Source organism: Nansenia antarctica (genome assembly GCF_963989245.1).
Source record: "Nansenia antarctica genome assembly, chromosome: 3".
Taxonomy (NCBI): domain Eukaryota; kingdom Metazoa; phylum Chordata; class Actinopteri; order Argentiniformes; family Microstomatidae; genus Nansenia; species Nansenia antarctica.
The window spans coordinates 14,630,155-14,645,817 of record NC_137688.1 but is presented as its reverse complement, the minus strand read 5'-3'; the positions used below and the strand labels follow the sequence as shown (position 1 = coordinate 14,645,817).

Below are 15,663 nucleotides of genomic sequence, written 5' to 3'. Positions count from 1 at the left end.
TATCGATGAGTAACCGTCACCTGTTATTGAAACACTGATTAACCATTCCAAGTGGACCTGCGGCGCCGTTTGCTTCTATCTGCGATTGATTTACTTGCCGTCTTGAGGCTTTTAATGAACCGGTGCGTTTATCCACCTTTCATTAATCACCACCGGGGGCCTTGTAGTATGCGAGCCGTTTTACAGGAGGGAAGTGATCGCAAACACGTCCAGTTTCACCGTATTCTCAGCCGTGCGATTTGCTAACGTGCCGTCAGAGGCCAGGCTGTGTGTTGTGCTGTCGTGTGCTGTAGTGTAGTGTGTTGTGCTGTAGTGTGTTGTAGTGTAGTGTGCTGTAGTGTAGTGTGTTGTGCTGTAGTGTGTTGTAGTGTGTTGTGCTGTAGTGTAGTGTAGTGTGTTGTGCTGTAGTGTGCTTTCGTGTCGTGTGTTGTGCTGTCGTGCGCTGTAGTGTAGTGTGTTGTAGTGTAGTGTGTTGTGCTGTAGTGTGTTGTAGTGTAGTGTGTTGTAGTGTAGTGTGTTGTAGTGTAGTGTGTTGTAGTGTAGTGTGTTGTAGTGTAGTGTGTTGTAGTGTGTGGTAGTGTAGTGTGTTGTAGTGTAGTGTGTTGTAGTGTAGTGTGTGGTAGTGTAGTGTGTGGTAGTGTAGTGTGCTGTAGTGTAGTGTGTTGTAGTGTAGTGTGTTGTAATGTAGTGTGTTGTAGTGTAGTGTGCTGTCGTGTAGTGTGTTGTAGTGTAGTGTGTGTAGTGTAGTGTAGTGTAGTGTGTGGTAGTGTAGTGTAGTGTGTTGTAGTGTAGTGTGCTGTAGTGTAGTGTAGTGTGCTGTAGTGTAGTGTAGTGTGTGGTAGTGTAGTGTAGTGTGCTGTCGTGTAGTGTGTTGTAGTGTAGTGTAGTGTGTGGTAGTGTAGTGTAGTGTGTGGTAGTGTAGTGTAGTGTAGTGTGTGGTAGTGTAGTGTAGTGTGTTGTAGTGTAGTGTGCTGTAGTGTAGTGTAGTGTGTTGTAGTGTAGTGTAGTGTGTTGTAGTGTAGTGTGTTGTAGTGTGTGGTAGTGTAGTGTGTGGTAGTGTAGTGTGTTGTAGTGTAGTGTGTGGTAGTGTAGTGTAGTGTGTTGTAGTGTAGTGTAGTGTAGTGTGCTGTAGTGTAGTGTGCTGTAGTGTAGTGTGCTGTAGTGTGCTGTAGTGTAGTGTGTGGTAGTGTAGTGTGTGGTAGTGTAGTGTGTGGTAGTGTAGTGTAGTGTGTTGTAGTGTAGTGTAGTGTAGTGTAGTGTGTGGTAGTGTAGTGTAGTGTAGTGTGTGGTAGTGTAGTGTGCAGTAGTGTAGTGTGTGGTAGTGTAGTGTGTTGTAGTGTAGTGTAGTGTGCTGTAGTGTAGTGTGCTGTAGTGTAGTGTAGTGTGTTGTAGTGTAGTGTGTGGTAGTGTAGTGTGTGGTAGTGTAGTGTGTGGTAGTGTAGTGTAGTGTGTTGTAGTGTAGTGTAGTGTAGTGTAGTGTGTGGTAGTGTAGTGTAGTGTAGTGTGTGGTAGTGTAGTGTGCAGTAGTGTAGTGTGTGGTAGTGTAGTGTGTTGTAGTGTAGTGTGCTGTAGTGTAGTGTAGTGTGTGGTAGTGTAGTGTGTTGTAGTGTAGTGTAGTGTGTGGTAGTGTAGTGTGTTGTAGTGTAGTGTAGTGTGTTGTAGTGTAGTGTAGTGTAGTGTGTTGTAGTGTAGTGTGCTGTAGTGTAGTGTGTTGTAGTGTAGTGTGTGGTAGTGTAGTGTGTGGTAGTGTAGTGTGTGGTAGTGTGTTGTAGTGTAGTGTGTGGTAGTGTAGTGTGTTGTAGGGTAGTGTGCTGTAGTGTAGTGTGTGGTAGTGTAGTGTGTTGTAGTGTAGTGTGTTGTAGTGTAGTGTGTGGTAGTGTAGTGTGTTGTAGTGTAGTGTGTTGTAGTGTAGTGTAGTGTAGTGTGTGGTAGTGTAGTGTGTTGTAGTGTAGTGTGTGGTAGTGTAGTGTGTTGTAGTGTAGTGTGTTGTAGTGTAGTGTGCTGTAGTGTAGTGTGTTGTAGTGTAGTGTAGTGTGTGGTAGTGTAGTGTGTGGTAGTGTAGTGTGTTGTAGTGTAGTGTGTTGTAGTGTAGTGTGCTGTAGTGTAGCGGGAGAGAAGAGAGATGGAAACGTACCCTTTATCCTCAGACTCCCCGGGATCCCGTCCTGCTGAAACAAAAACACAAACACAAGACGTCAGATATCACACTGTCAAACATGCAGGAGTAGAGTACGCACTCGCACGCACACAGAGAGGCGCACAGTCATGCACACATACACACTCACTCTCACCCACACACATGCACGCACGCACAGAGGCAGATACACACAAACACAGTCATGCACAAACAAACACACACACACACACTCACTCTGACACATACACACACACACACACACACACACAGAGCAATCTGCAATTTTATGAGTGAAACCCCAACTGCTTGCAGAAACGTAACGTCTCTTCATTGTGAACGCTTGTACATGTAAATGCATTAGGGAGACGCTGTGTTTCTACATAGCTCGCGGTGAATAACGTTACGTTGCGGAATCTGAGGGTAATGTGATTCCCCCGGGAGGACGTATCGATCGCGTTAAGTGTGGTTACAGTTCAGGGGGCTGTTTTTTTTCCACCAGAATGCAGAGTGATTGACAGTTATCTCCATCAGGACAAGCCTGCGGAGGCCACGGGAAGGTCACAGAGACGAGGGAGTGGCAGTTGAAAGTGTTCCATACCATTATCCTTTTAAAGAAAATATTTCTCAGGGGCTCCGCTGCCAAATTATTTACAAGTGACTCATGAGTATTCAGTGGACAATGACAGTACTCAGGCCATTATAAGATGGACTAAAAGGTTCAATTATCCCTGAGAAAAGAACGCAGCCGGCTTGGCCATTCTCTGACTGCAACGCCCAACATGAATAAGAATTATACACACAGGCATTTAATATTTGATTCCTACACCGTCTTTCTCCGCCACACCTCTCTCCTCTTTCGCTCACTCTCCAACTGAAAACATTCATCCTTTTTTTTCTCTTTTTTTTTTATTCCTCACTGGTTGCTACGAGTATGGAGGGGTTATGAATTGCATCCATAATGCAATAGGTCTTGAGTCAATAACTAGAGCATTCTCCTTCCTGCTCTCCACACTCCAGACACGAGATTGGAGACTATCGGTCTTTGTCCACATGGATTTGCATGTTGAAGCTGTAGAAAGAGATTTTTGTTTTTTTGCTCAAACCTGTATTCCATGGGGAAAAATGGATGTGCTGGACTGTATGACAGAATCAGTTTAACAGAGACTTGACAGGTGATGTAAGTTCTCCGCTGAGAGAAGGCCCTCGTAAGCATGGATATGTTGATGCGTGTGTTTGTTGTCTTCCCGCTCCTTTCCACTAGAACAGTTCCTCTGGCAGATCGCCTTGTCGACATGAATACATATCGGGTGGAATTTCAGGGAGTAGAATAAATGCACACAATTGAAGGAGCCACCACTGCGAAATTCTGAATATCCATTCCAGAACAACAATATCCTCCCTAATAGTATAACCCCCCAATATTTTAATTTTATTAAATGGACTTGCTGTGTCGGACATTAGCTGTCGTGTTTATGCATGTGTGAAAATCGGTGAGTCCACTCCCGACCAAAACAGCGTTGGTAAATATGTTTCTTTCAAGGGATCTCACTCTGTGATCGCTACTGATGGAACAGTCGTGACAAATCAAGGACCCCAATTGAAATAAGCCAGTGGCTTTCTTGGGTTTTTATCCTGTTAGTTGACCTTGTATGTAATATGTACTTTCATGTACCTACTTCTGCAAATCTTCTAATAAAGTTTTCAATCAATCAAAAACCATGGGGGAGGGACATGACGCACCTTTCATTGTAGAATACTTGTTTTTGGCAGCGTATTGGTTTATTGCTGTCACCTGTCCCTCATCCTCCTTCCCTCTCCTGTGTGCTGCCCTGTCTCTGTGCCAGTTCGCCTTTGTCCTTCGTGCCAAACGTTCCAGCAATTCATCCTTGCGTTAAGTATTCCTGGTGTTTGATCTCTGCTAGTTTCCCTGACGCTGCCTCTTGTCTTCTCCGTGCCGGATTATCTGCCGTGTACCCAACCTGCTTTTCAAAGTAAAAGACTTTCCTTTGAAGTTTTTTTGGTTTATTTATTTTTTTGGTCTCAAGTCGTGCATTTGTGTCCTCTGCCAGAGGACTCCAGTCATCACAGTAGACGACGTGTTGTTGTCAGCATATTCACGTATCTGAACCCACCGTGGACCCCTGAGCCCCACTGCCGGTATTAATTCTTAATTTCCTGTCCCCGCCTGGAAACAGGAAACCCCATAACGAACACAACGACCGAATGAGGAAATGACACACCGTCGCTCTACGCCCTATAGTCTGAATCTCTCGCTAGCTTTGGACAGCTTCTTTGATACGACGTTGTAAAAATAAACCAGAACTAATTCCTATAGTGCTGAATAATTCCCTAACTGGCACTGACTAGCATGTTCCTCTGCTTCATTCTAACCTTCACAGATGAATCGTGGTCTTCTATGTCGACGGCCGCCAGGCTTAGCATGAAGACACATGGCTCTCTGCCTGCACTTCAATGGTAGTTACTGTTCATAAGAGGCTCAATTAGCTGGGGAGATTAATTAGCGGAGGAGAGACTTCCTGCTCATGGAAGTCAGCTAGTCTGCATGTTTAAAGTCTAGAGGTTTTCCAGGAGCCCTTGGCAACTCTCTCTCTGTCTCTCTGTCTCTCTCTCTCTCTCTCTCTCTCTCTCTCTCTCTCTCTCTCTCTCTCTCTCTCTCTCTCTCTCTCTCTCTCTGTCTGGCTCCCTCTCTCTGTCTCGCTCTCTCTCTGTCTCTCTAACTCTACAGTACCTCTACCTCTGTCTCTCTATATCCTCTCTCTCCCTAACTACCTCTCCCTCTACCCCTCTCCCTTTCTCCTCTCTCTCTCTCCCCCTCCCTCTCTGTCTCTCTCTCCTCTCTCTCTCCCTAACTCTACCCCTCTCTCTCTCTTCCTCCATCTCCCTCTCTGTCTGTCTCTCTCTCCCTAACTCTACCTCTTCCCCTCTCCATCTCCCTCTCTGTCTGTCTCTCTCTTCTCTCTCGCTCTGTCTGTCTCTCTCTTCCCTCTCCCTCTCTTTCTCTTCCCTCTCTCTCTCTCTCTGTCTGTCTCTTTCTTCCCTCTCCCTCTCTCTGTCTGTCTCTCTCTCTGTCTGTCTCTCTTTCCCTCTCTCCCTCTCTGTCTGTCTCTCTCTTCCCTCCCTCTCTCTCTGTCTCTCTCTTCCCTCTCTCTCTCCCTTTCTGTCTGCCTCTTTCTTCCCTCTCTCTCCCTCTCTGTCTCTTTCTCTCTTCCCTCTCTCTCTCTTTCTCTCTCTCTCTCTCTCTTCCCTCTCTCCTGCTCTAAGAGGATGGTGGAGTGCCCAGCTGCACGCCGTGCCCCCTGATAGCTAGTTGGCTGGCCGCCTGTATCTCTCCAGCTTTATCTCTTATCCCTCTCTCCCTCCCTCTGTGCTATTGCTCGCTCCCTGTCTCCCCCGGTGCACTCCCTTTTTCCCCTCTCTGTGTGCTATCTCTCTCTCTCTCTCTCTTTCCTTCCCTCTGTGCTCCCCCTCTCCCTCTCTGCGTGCTATCGCTCTCTCCCTCCCTCCCTCTGTGCTCTCCCTCCCTCTGTGCTCTCCCTCTCTCCCTCCCTCTGTACTCCACATATCCCAGGGAAGCTGTTTCACTAGCAAGCGTTTGAACTCAACCATACTGATCTATCGCTCTCTCTCTCTTTCTCCTCCTCCTCTCTCTCTCTCTCTCTCTCTCTCCTCCTCTCTCCCTCTCTCTCTCTCTCACAATTCATCCTGTATTCATCCAGACACGCTGTGTGCGTAGGCCAGTGCGTGGTCGGTGTCCGTGGCTCTCCTCGGCTTCAGCCTCTCCTCCATTTTGTCCTGCTCTGATAAGGGCCCTCATCCCTATAGCAGGCTCTCGGAGGTCAAAGATCATGGACTCTTCCATGATTTTCAATCAATTACTTTATATACAGTACAGCAGCTCGGATAAAAAAGAAAAGAAAAAAGAGTGGAGTGTATTGGGAGACAGAAGCTTAAACTCAACCACATTGGGGTCCTCTGAGGCTCAGTTGGTAGAGCCTGGCGCCAGGGGCGGCGCTAGGGGGTGGCTACTGGGGCTCAAGCCCCGGATGTTTTCTGAAAAGCCCCGAATGTTTTACTTAAAAAAATAATAATATATATATATATAATTTAGCTCGTGAGTAACGTGCAGTACCGGAGTCCAACAGAGAGGCAGCAGCTGCGCGACATTAGCCTGCATACTGCGTAGCCTACCCTGCCCTGAAGAAGATGTGATCTCAATCAGTGCCTGACTTGCAAAATTGTAAGGATGGATATCCGAAAGTTGTTTTCAACAAAACAAGCGCCAAGAACTGTTGCAGCAGCCGTATCAGCAGCTGACAACAATGACATCACCAGCAGTGATGACATAGATGATGTTTCAGGTTTGTGAATCTTATTAGAAAGGTGACTGACTCACTGACACTACTTTTCCGGTTTGCTAATGCTAGCTGGCTATCATAACATAACGTTATGTTATAATGAAAATGAAACATAGCAAGGTACTGTTACGGTACATGGTAAGAAATCAAACAAAGGATAATACTTATACAAATAAAGTGAATAACAGGCTGATAGTCTTTGATATCTGCACTCTGGTTGACTGAGTAACAGGTGAAAAAGAATGATGTAACGTTAATGTTACAGCTAGTAAACATGGAGTAACCACATTAAGTATGCCCTTATGGTAGTATGTATGTATACAGAACATGACTCAAATCTATCCTAAGATGTAACGCTAACTAACTAAGTTTGTTTAATGTCCCAGGGGGGATTTGATTTCACAGTACTATACACAGGCCAACGATACATGTAATATATCGTCATATAACACAGGACAAGACTCTAAATACAATATAAGTGGTGAGCACAGAGTCTGCCCTGATATACATACTGTAACATAACTAGCCTCAGCCCATCAATTATGTAATTCTATACAAATATAAATGATGGTGACTGACAGGGGGAGCTACGTGTGCTGACCTCCCTCTGTGCCCAGAACCACCACAATTAGTTTGCTTCATTAAAGGGTGTGAATGTATATGTGTTCTCCAGTGCCTTTTGTCCGCTTTAAGGTGGTGGTAAGTTGAAGGTTGAAGGCAACATTTTCCGGCGCGCTCCGCGCGCACAATATATTCCCCCTCTGGGCTAAGCCCCGGATCTCCTACGATCCTAAATCCGCCCCTGCCTGGCACTAATAATGTTTATAGGTTTGAAGTTCAATTCCCGCTGGGACCATATATACTGACAACATGTATACACTCACTGCAATTATAATTTGCTTTGGATAAAAGTGTCAGTTTAATGGTATATATATATTTGTATTATTATATATAGGCTAGGACATGTGGATAAGCTGTTGAGGACAGAGCCAGAAGCTCTGTAGGGTACAGTAAGGTGAATGACTCAGGGAGAGCCTGCGTCTAGACAGTATACCAAACATCCAAGGCCTCAGCACAAAACAATCTCACCGCATCACAGGTCTGGTAGCCCGGTCAACCCAGGGCCGGCTCAATCTATTATGGAGCCGTAAGCTCAACATGTTGCCGCTGGGTTTGTCTGTCTTTGTCCTGGCTGTAGAAACTGTCTTTGAATGAATGAATGAATGAATGAATGAATGAATGAATGGTCTTTATTGTCATTTATATAGTACAGGTACCAAACAACGAAATTTGGGAGGGGGGGCTCCCCTGGTGTTAGGAAAAAAAAACTAAAAACAAGAAGGGAAAAGAGCTGGTTTACATAAATAAAGGCTATATACACTATCCACTATACTATACTATACAAATAAAACACTGTGCTGTACTCTATGCTATGCTATACCTATTCTAACATTTCCTATTCTCTGAACCTTATGTACCCTAGGGTTGTCATATTGCACATAGTGTTATTGCACATTCATTTAAAGTGTCGCAGTTTGCAGGTTTGAAATGTACACAGTTGTGTTTCAGTATTACACTTGATTTCAATCTAGTAGCTGCCATCAATTTGTCTAGATTGTCCAGGGCCTAGAACCTAGGTCTTTGCTGTGTTCAGGGCCTGAATTGTCCTGACTGTAGAAACTGTCTTTGTCCTGACTGACTGTAGAAACTGTCTTTGTCCTGTCTGACTGTAGAATCTGTCTTCGTCCTGACTGACTGTAGAAACTGTCTTCGTCCTAGCCATTTGCAAACCAAACAAAAACAAAAAGCCTTGTCTGACAGTAGGTGCACACCTGGACGTCTACGGTCTACTCTCTCCCCGGCATGTGGAGAGACCTTGACTGGACGTTGGGCGCTTCACCTTCACCGTAACGAAGCTGCTGTTAGCTGCAGGCCCAGAGCAACGCCACGTTGTTGAGAGGGGACCCTTCATAAAAGGGTTATTTTTCACAATGAGTCGTAATGTAACGTTAATTCTCTGGACAGCTCTGACAGATGACTGTAGCGCCCAGGCGTTCTATCCTCATAAGACAGATGAGGCAGTATGCAAATGCTACGATGACATTCCTCCCCTGCGTTAATAAGGCACCCTAACACATTAATTTAACCGTAGATGAGAGCACATATATCATGTTTTGCTGCACGCTCAACTTTTCTATTTAGCGGGACGTATAGGCTGGTTTCTGTGGACTCATCTGTTTTATCATGGAGTCGCAGCTATCATGTAGCTATCATTCAGCTGTGCTGTTGGACAATCAATCCCTTTGGTGTAGAAGAGGTAGAGGCAACCCCCTCCTTCTCTGTCTCTCTCGCACTCTCTCTCTCACTCTCGCTCTCTTACATACAGACACTCGCGCACCCACACTCACGCACACACACACACACAATCTCTCTCTCACCCCCCCCCCCCCCTCTCTCTCTCTCTCTCTAATCCCATCTCTCTCACTCTCACTCTCTCTCTCTGTCTTTTATCTCTCTCACCCCCCCCCCCCTCCCTCCCTCCCTCCCTTGCCTTCCCCCGTCCCTGCGCCTCAGTGGGGCCAGTGGTAGTCATTGTCAGAGCAGGGGGGTAAGTGGCCAGTTAGCTTCAGTCCTTCAGGATTGTTGTTCCTGTTCTGGTGGGGAGGCCTGGTGGCGTCACGCTGAGCTCATCCTCCTCTGGTTATTGAATGGTTTAGAACACACAGCAACACATGATTCCAGGCAATTCCGTGGACCTTTATTTCATCCAATGTGACAGTTTTTTTCTTTCATAGATCTTTAATGCAAATAGGTGCTAAGAGCTAATGGAAAATCGGAATTCATTGTTATCGATTCGCTTGATGAACATTTGACATTTTGTTATCGATTCGCTTGATGAACATTGTACATTATTGCTGTTACATCAAAGTGATGAATTGACTATGATGTCATTGTGATTCCGACACATTTTTTCAGAAGACGAGGAACATCTTAACATACATCAGTCAGTGGAGGCTGGTGGTGGTAGAAATGGCAATTTCTCAATCAGCTGGTCGCCTGGCACTACCGCCTTTATGTGGATGCAGCAGTCACGCTACTCGGTCACGACTTTTCACTGTCCTGTCGCCCCGCTGGTGGAACGAGCTTCCCACTGCTGTCAGGACTGCAGAGTCACTACCTATCTTCCGCCGTAGATTGAAAACCCATCTCTTCAGGCTACATCTTAACTGTCCCTCGTTAAGACCTCCTCATCCCCACTACCCGCCTGTACAGTTTCTCTACTGTAAATAAATTAATAATACAAAATACAATTAATAACATTTAAAAATCTTGCTTCTTCTAGCATTGTGACTGCCAATTGCCCCTGGTCCTAGCATCGATTTGTTTTTCTTACGATGACTGGTGGATAGACGATTCACTTACTTAGACAAATGGATCTAGACAGATCTATCTTTGGATAAAGGCGTCTGTCTGCTAAACACCAAAAATGTAAAAAAAAACATCTGGTAATCAGGAATTTGGTAACAACCACACACTGTGATACTGTATACTGTATCTCCACCAGCCTCCCCTGTAATCAATCTAGCATGTTCACCGTTACCACAGTATCATAATGGAAGTCAGGAAGCCGAGTTCGGCTGCAGAGCACAAAGTCACAGGAGACAAGGAGGAGATAGGATACTCTCTGGCAGTGATAGGTTAATTAATCACAACACATTATGATTAATCTACTGTTGGGCTGCTGGTACCTCCTCAGCGGCCCCATAACTCAAAACGGATATTAACCAAATCCACGCGACGGCAGATCTTCGCCGGATCTAATCAGGCCGACAAACACACAAACAAACAGAGGAGGGAGGGGTGGGACGCTGCCGGGATGGCCGGTAGCCGCGGTCAGTCTTTTTTCGATGGAGGATTTTGTCCGAAAACCGTAGGAATTATTAAATCTGATTAAATGATTCAAGTATGTCCTTGGACTCATGTTCTTCTGAAGATGTACAGTATGTTGAATAAGAACGTGTTTACCCCGGCAACAGCAGTGATGTTATCGGCCCTGTGCCGGGCGTGTGCGTGTGCGTGTGCGTGTGCGTGTGTGTGTGTGTGTGTGTGTGTGTACCCTCAGAGAAAATGTGTTGCGGGACCTCTTACACACAGACACCCATGAGGAATGTGTGATTGATTATTTCACAAACGTGCGCATATCTTTTTTGCCACAGGACGTTGGTCTTCCCTAGGGGCTTCCATGGACGTTTTTACAATGACATTTCATTACTTTTGAGGGAGCTTGGATGTGTACCGCACGGGCTGGTTTCCTCACACACACATTAAGCCTTAAAGCCTTAGAGTAAATGTATCTTCAATGGAGATTTTCTATTGATTTGATTTTGACTCAGTGTGGGACTAGACGATTTCATTTGAGAGCTAACGGTGTGTGCAGGTTTTGGTTCCAGCCTAGCACTAACAAACACACCTGAGTTGTCCTCTCCAGAGCCATGAGTTAACAAACGTGTTAGTGCTCGACGAGAACCAAAGCCTACACACCAGTACATCTCTCTGGACTGGAGTTGAATACCCCTGGACTGAACACACGTGTGTTTGATCCCATTCCTCATTCCATTCTGTGTATTGCAATGAGCCTGTCCTCCGATGTCTGCCTCCCACAGCCTCCCCTATCCTCCCACAGCCTCTCCCTGCCTTCCCCATCCTCCCTCTGCCTCCCACACCTCTCCCACCTACCCCATCCTCCCTCTGCCTCCCACAGCCTCCCCTATCTCCCCACAGCGTCTCCCTGCCTCCAACAGCCTCTCCCTGCCTCCCCCATCCTCCCTCTGCCTCCCACACCTCTCCCACCTCCCCCATCCTCCCACAGCCTTCCACAGCCTCCCCTATCTTCCCACAGCGTCTCCCTGCCTCCAACAGCCTCTCCCAGCCTCCCCCTGCCTCTCCCAGCCTCCCCCTGCCTCCCCCAGCCTCCCCCCATCCTCCCTCTGCCTCCCATACCTCTCCCTGCCTCCCACCAGCCTCCGCCCATCCTCCTCCTGCCTCCAACAGCCTCTTTCTCCCAGCCTACCCCTGCCTCCCCCACCCTCCCCAGCCTCCCCCTGTCTGTATCTGAAAGGCAGCTGTCAGGGATGCGGGGCGGTCGACTGCGGCGTTGATGCAGTTCTGTCCCGCTGCTCAGGACTTGAATGATGAACTCATTATAGGGCCAACACTGGTAATGTGTTGCAGTTTAAAGTGATATACCGAGCAAAAAAGACTGGCGTCGGTAAAAAGAAAAAAAAAAAAAAACGGTTAGCGTTCGTCGTATTTTAAACCTCCACTGTGGGTACTGAGGACACGTTGTGTTTGATACCTCCATCCCATGCATCACAATGAGCCCGTCCTCTCATTTCTACCTCCACCAGCCTCCCACAAGACACATGTGTTTAGTTGTTTTGTTTGTTTTGTTTAGCAAATTAGCACTGTATAATTAAAAAAACTAAAGAAAACAGTGTTAAACCAGTCTATTCCCATTGTTAGCACAACAGTAACAACTGTAGGTCCTCACCACTTCGCCCCCACCACGCACGCCGTGTTTCACATTAAATGAAAACAAGCCAGAAGTACTTTTCACAGCATCTCTCGTGGTGGTGTGACCTTGGTGCCTGGGATCCCAGCAGCTCCCCCCCTCTCGTCCCCCCACCCCTCGCCCCCCCCCCCCCGTCCCCCGTCCCCCCGCCTCTGGCTCCGCACTCACGCTCCGCTTATACCAGCTGTCCTCCTGTTTTTCATCTCTCTCTCTCTCTCTCTACAGTATATATTTCTCTATAGTTTCTCTCTCACTTTCTCTCTCTCTAAATTATCTCTCTCTCTCCCTCTCTCTCTTTCTCTACAGCATCTCTCTCACTCTGTCTTTTTCTCAAGTCTGTCTCTCTCTTTCTCTCTTTCTCTCTCTCTCTCTCTCTCTCTCTCTCTCTCTCTCTCTCTCTCTCTCTCTCTCTCTCTCTCTATCGCTCCCCCACCCTCCCTCTCTCATACATTAATAATCATTGCTGATGCCTCCTCTTCATATTACCATTGTCTCAGGTTTGTGTTCCCATGCCAACACGACTAACACGCCAATCGAAACAATCTCTTCAGTGGAAGGACAAAGTCTCTATTTAAAGGCCACAGTTTTTGGGGGGGCATTGAGCAATAGAGAATGTATGGGCCGAATGTTGTTGTTGTGGTGGTTTTATCTCTGTGCGTAATGAGAGGGCCAGGAGTGTTTCCCTATGCTAATCAATCCGTTTGTGTGTTTGGAGAAAAATCTGGCACTAATACCTAGAGACAAAAGACAAGCTCCTCTCTCCCGTCTCCAGACACCGCTGCCGTTTTCGGTGCGGTCCAGAGAGGCTTTAACGATCGGTTACGTAACGCTGCAATCAACATGTTTACTCTCACAGGCTTCCTTAAAGCTCCAATCAAGTCTATTTAATTTTTGCATCTTTCTGAAGCACCTAATAAACCAACATGTGTGTTTGTTTTGAAAATAAAAAAATCGTCAATAACTACACAGCCTGCTGCTGTGGGCGTGTTTACATAAGTCATTATTATTCATGCTCCACAGCGCCTGATTGTCTGACAGAGCGGTCACTGCCTCTGGGCTTTCACAAGGACAAAAACAAACTCTTTGTGAAATGACGGCGAAGAAAATGCCGGAAAAAAAAAAGTTTCTCCAGGTATGAGATTAGCCAGGTGTGAACCTGAGTCTGAACCTGGATGGGAAAACCTTGGAACTACAAAACCACTGCAAGGGACAGAGCCCTGCGTGAGATTAAATTAGATTAGATTAGATTAGATTAGATTAAGTACTAAGACAAGGAAACATAGTTAGTTTCTAACAGATCTCTGCAAATAGCGGCATAGTGCAAAAGACATTATTATGTCGACATACATTGTAGACAGTGCATGGTATGACAGTATACAGTATTACAGTGAGTATAAGTACATGAGATGAATATGCTTGTATCCCAAGTGCTAATTCAAATAGTTAGTGAGCTTGCAGATGTTAGCGTTCAAATGCTAACTTCAGACCTATGACTCATGCATGGGGGCGCAGTTACTTTCGCTGCATAATATCTGCCGAGTTGCTAAACACACAAGAACTAAGGGTGATTGCCTATTCAAATGAAAGCTATTTCCGACATCAAGACAGGCACCCTGTGCCACACATTATACATAAACAGCTCGATAAAAGGAGTGGGGATTTCAAAATGTAAGCTTTGTCAAACAACGCAGGGCATGAATTTCACATTCTCACAGTGTTTATTCAATACGCCACTGTGCAAAGACCATTAGAATTTAGACTGTTGTGGGCCTGGAGTGGGAGAGAGAGAGAGACAGAGAGAGAGAGAAAGAGCTTTGGGATGTTGAGAGATATATCTAGAAAAGTATAATCGAATCTCATTGTACTTGCACTTCTCATCTTCGTTTCCGAGTCGATCAACATTCTATTACGCTCTCAACATTCTATCACGCTCTCGAAACGCTCTCAGAAATGTTTTTCTCGCTAAAATATTAAGTCAACTTTTAACATTCACATCCCCCTCTGTATTGTAGTATATTTTACTTACACACACATGCATGGGTATATGGTATGGGCCTGTTCTCCTGACTAGGGGGGTTTTATGACACCTTGTAAACACATCCTTTGTCTTATGGGCCATATGTTTACTTCCTGTGAATCTGACTTAAGGGCCATATGTTTACTTCCTGTGAATCTGACTTGAACTTTAACCTGGAATGACTTTTAGGCAGGGTGACATCATATTGGCAGGGTCTCCTACTCTTCACACCTCAAGCATCTATTCAGTGAAGGTGATAGGCCATTGTTTACAACTGTATACTATTGTTTATAAAATGGGGAGCAAGGCACCAGCTCTTCTCTTCTTCTTCTTCTCTCTCATCTTGACCACGCAGCTTCTCTCTCTCTCTCTCTCTCTCTCTCTCTCTCTCTCTCTCTCTCTCTCTCTCTCTCTCTCTCTCTCTCCCCTCTCTCTCTCTCAGACCTGTACTTTGTTTCAATAAATAGTCTTAAACTACTCAGAGTTATATTCTTCATTTTAGTATCCAACAAGTAGCTTAATAAACAACAGTATCTAACCGCCTTCACCCATCTGCCTCCCTCTCTCTCTCTCTCTCCGTGCCCATCTAGCCTGGGATGTGAGGTTGTCTCTGAAAGTCCCCTGGCAAGCACAGAGGGCAATAAATCATCCCAACTTCTGGTCGCGAGCCAAAAATAAACCCACAGATAAATAAATAAAAACGCAAAGTTGTTGTTGTTTGTTGTGCGCTCCCGGGTACTCTGTGGCAATTAGCGTGGTCATCGGACGAACATCTCGTCCTGCGCTTGTTACGGAGGGCTAATGGAAAAGGAAGCGGATCAATACCTTATGTCGGAACCTCACGACGGGTCGATAGGGTGGCGGTCCCCCGAAGCCCTCCTTCTCTATCCCGGGCCTCGCCTCCACCGCGCCAGCGCCCAGCGACACCAGGGCAATTCCCCACAGGGACGCCAGCAGCGACCAGCATCCCGGCAGCGTCCTCATTGGTCTTTTCCTGTCCGAAACAGAGGGAGAAGAAGAAGTGAGCGGTTGGTTGGCTGGTCGGGCCGAGGCCGAGGCCGGTTCGATAGCGCTCTGGGCCGAGGCGATGCATCACCCTCAAGGTAATTAGTGGAGACAGTGGGCACAGTGAATCTGTCGCTGGTTTAAACTAATGCTATCAATAAGTGGTGTGTGTGTGTGTGTGTGTGTGGTTTAAACTAACGCTATCAATAAGTGGTGTGTGTGTGTGTGTGTGTGAGAGAGCGTGCATGCCTCTGTGTGCGTGCGTGTGTGTGTCCCTGCGTGCGTGAGTGTATTCATCGGTGCATGCATGTAGATTCATGTGTGTGTGTGTGTGTGTGTGGTTTAAACCAATGCTATCAAGAAGTGCCTTACACCCAGCCTACAGATTAGATCAATGCTGAATGAATTAGAGGGAAACACGCATCATAAAATAAAGACAGAGAACCGATAAGAGTCGTTAATTACCAAGATGATTTCACATGAATTAGATAACGACCTAAAGTACAGACAGTCATCAAAATGGGATTTAAATCAATGCTCCTTGCGACCCATTTCC

General features: G+C 46.2%; 1 protein-coding gene across 1 annotated transcript in view; it reads right to left on the bottom strand.

Moving 5' to 3' along the window:
* fstl5 (follistatin-like 5) overlaps positions 1-15,086 on the bottom strand; it is a gene marked incomplete at both ends in the record, with an annotated part of 134,528 nt that extends 119,442 nt beyond the window's left edge. The window contains 2 exons of the mRNA XM_080526953.1: positions 2,135-2,165; positions 14,928-15,086. Of these exons, the coding sequence (XP_080383079.1) occupies positions 2,135-2,165; positions 14,928-15,086 (190 nt within the window). The remainder of the gene's footprint in view (positions 1-2,134; positions 2,166-14,927) is intronic.
* Between the last annotated feature and the right edge of the window lie 577 nt (positions 15,087-15,663).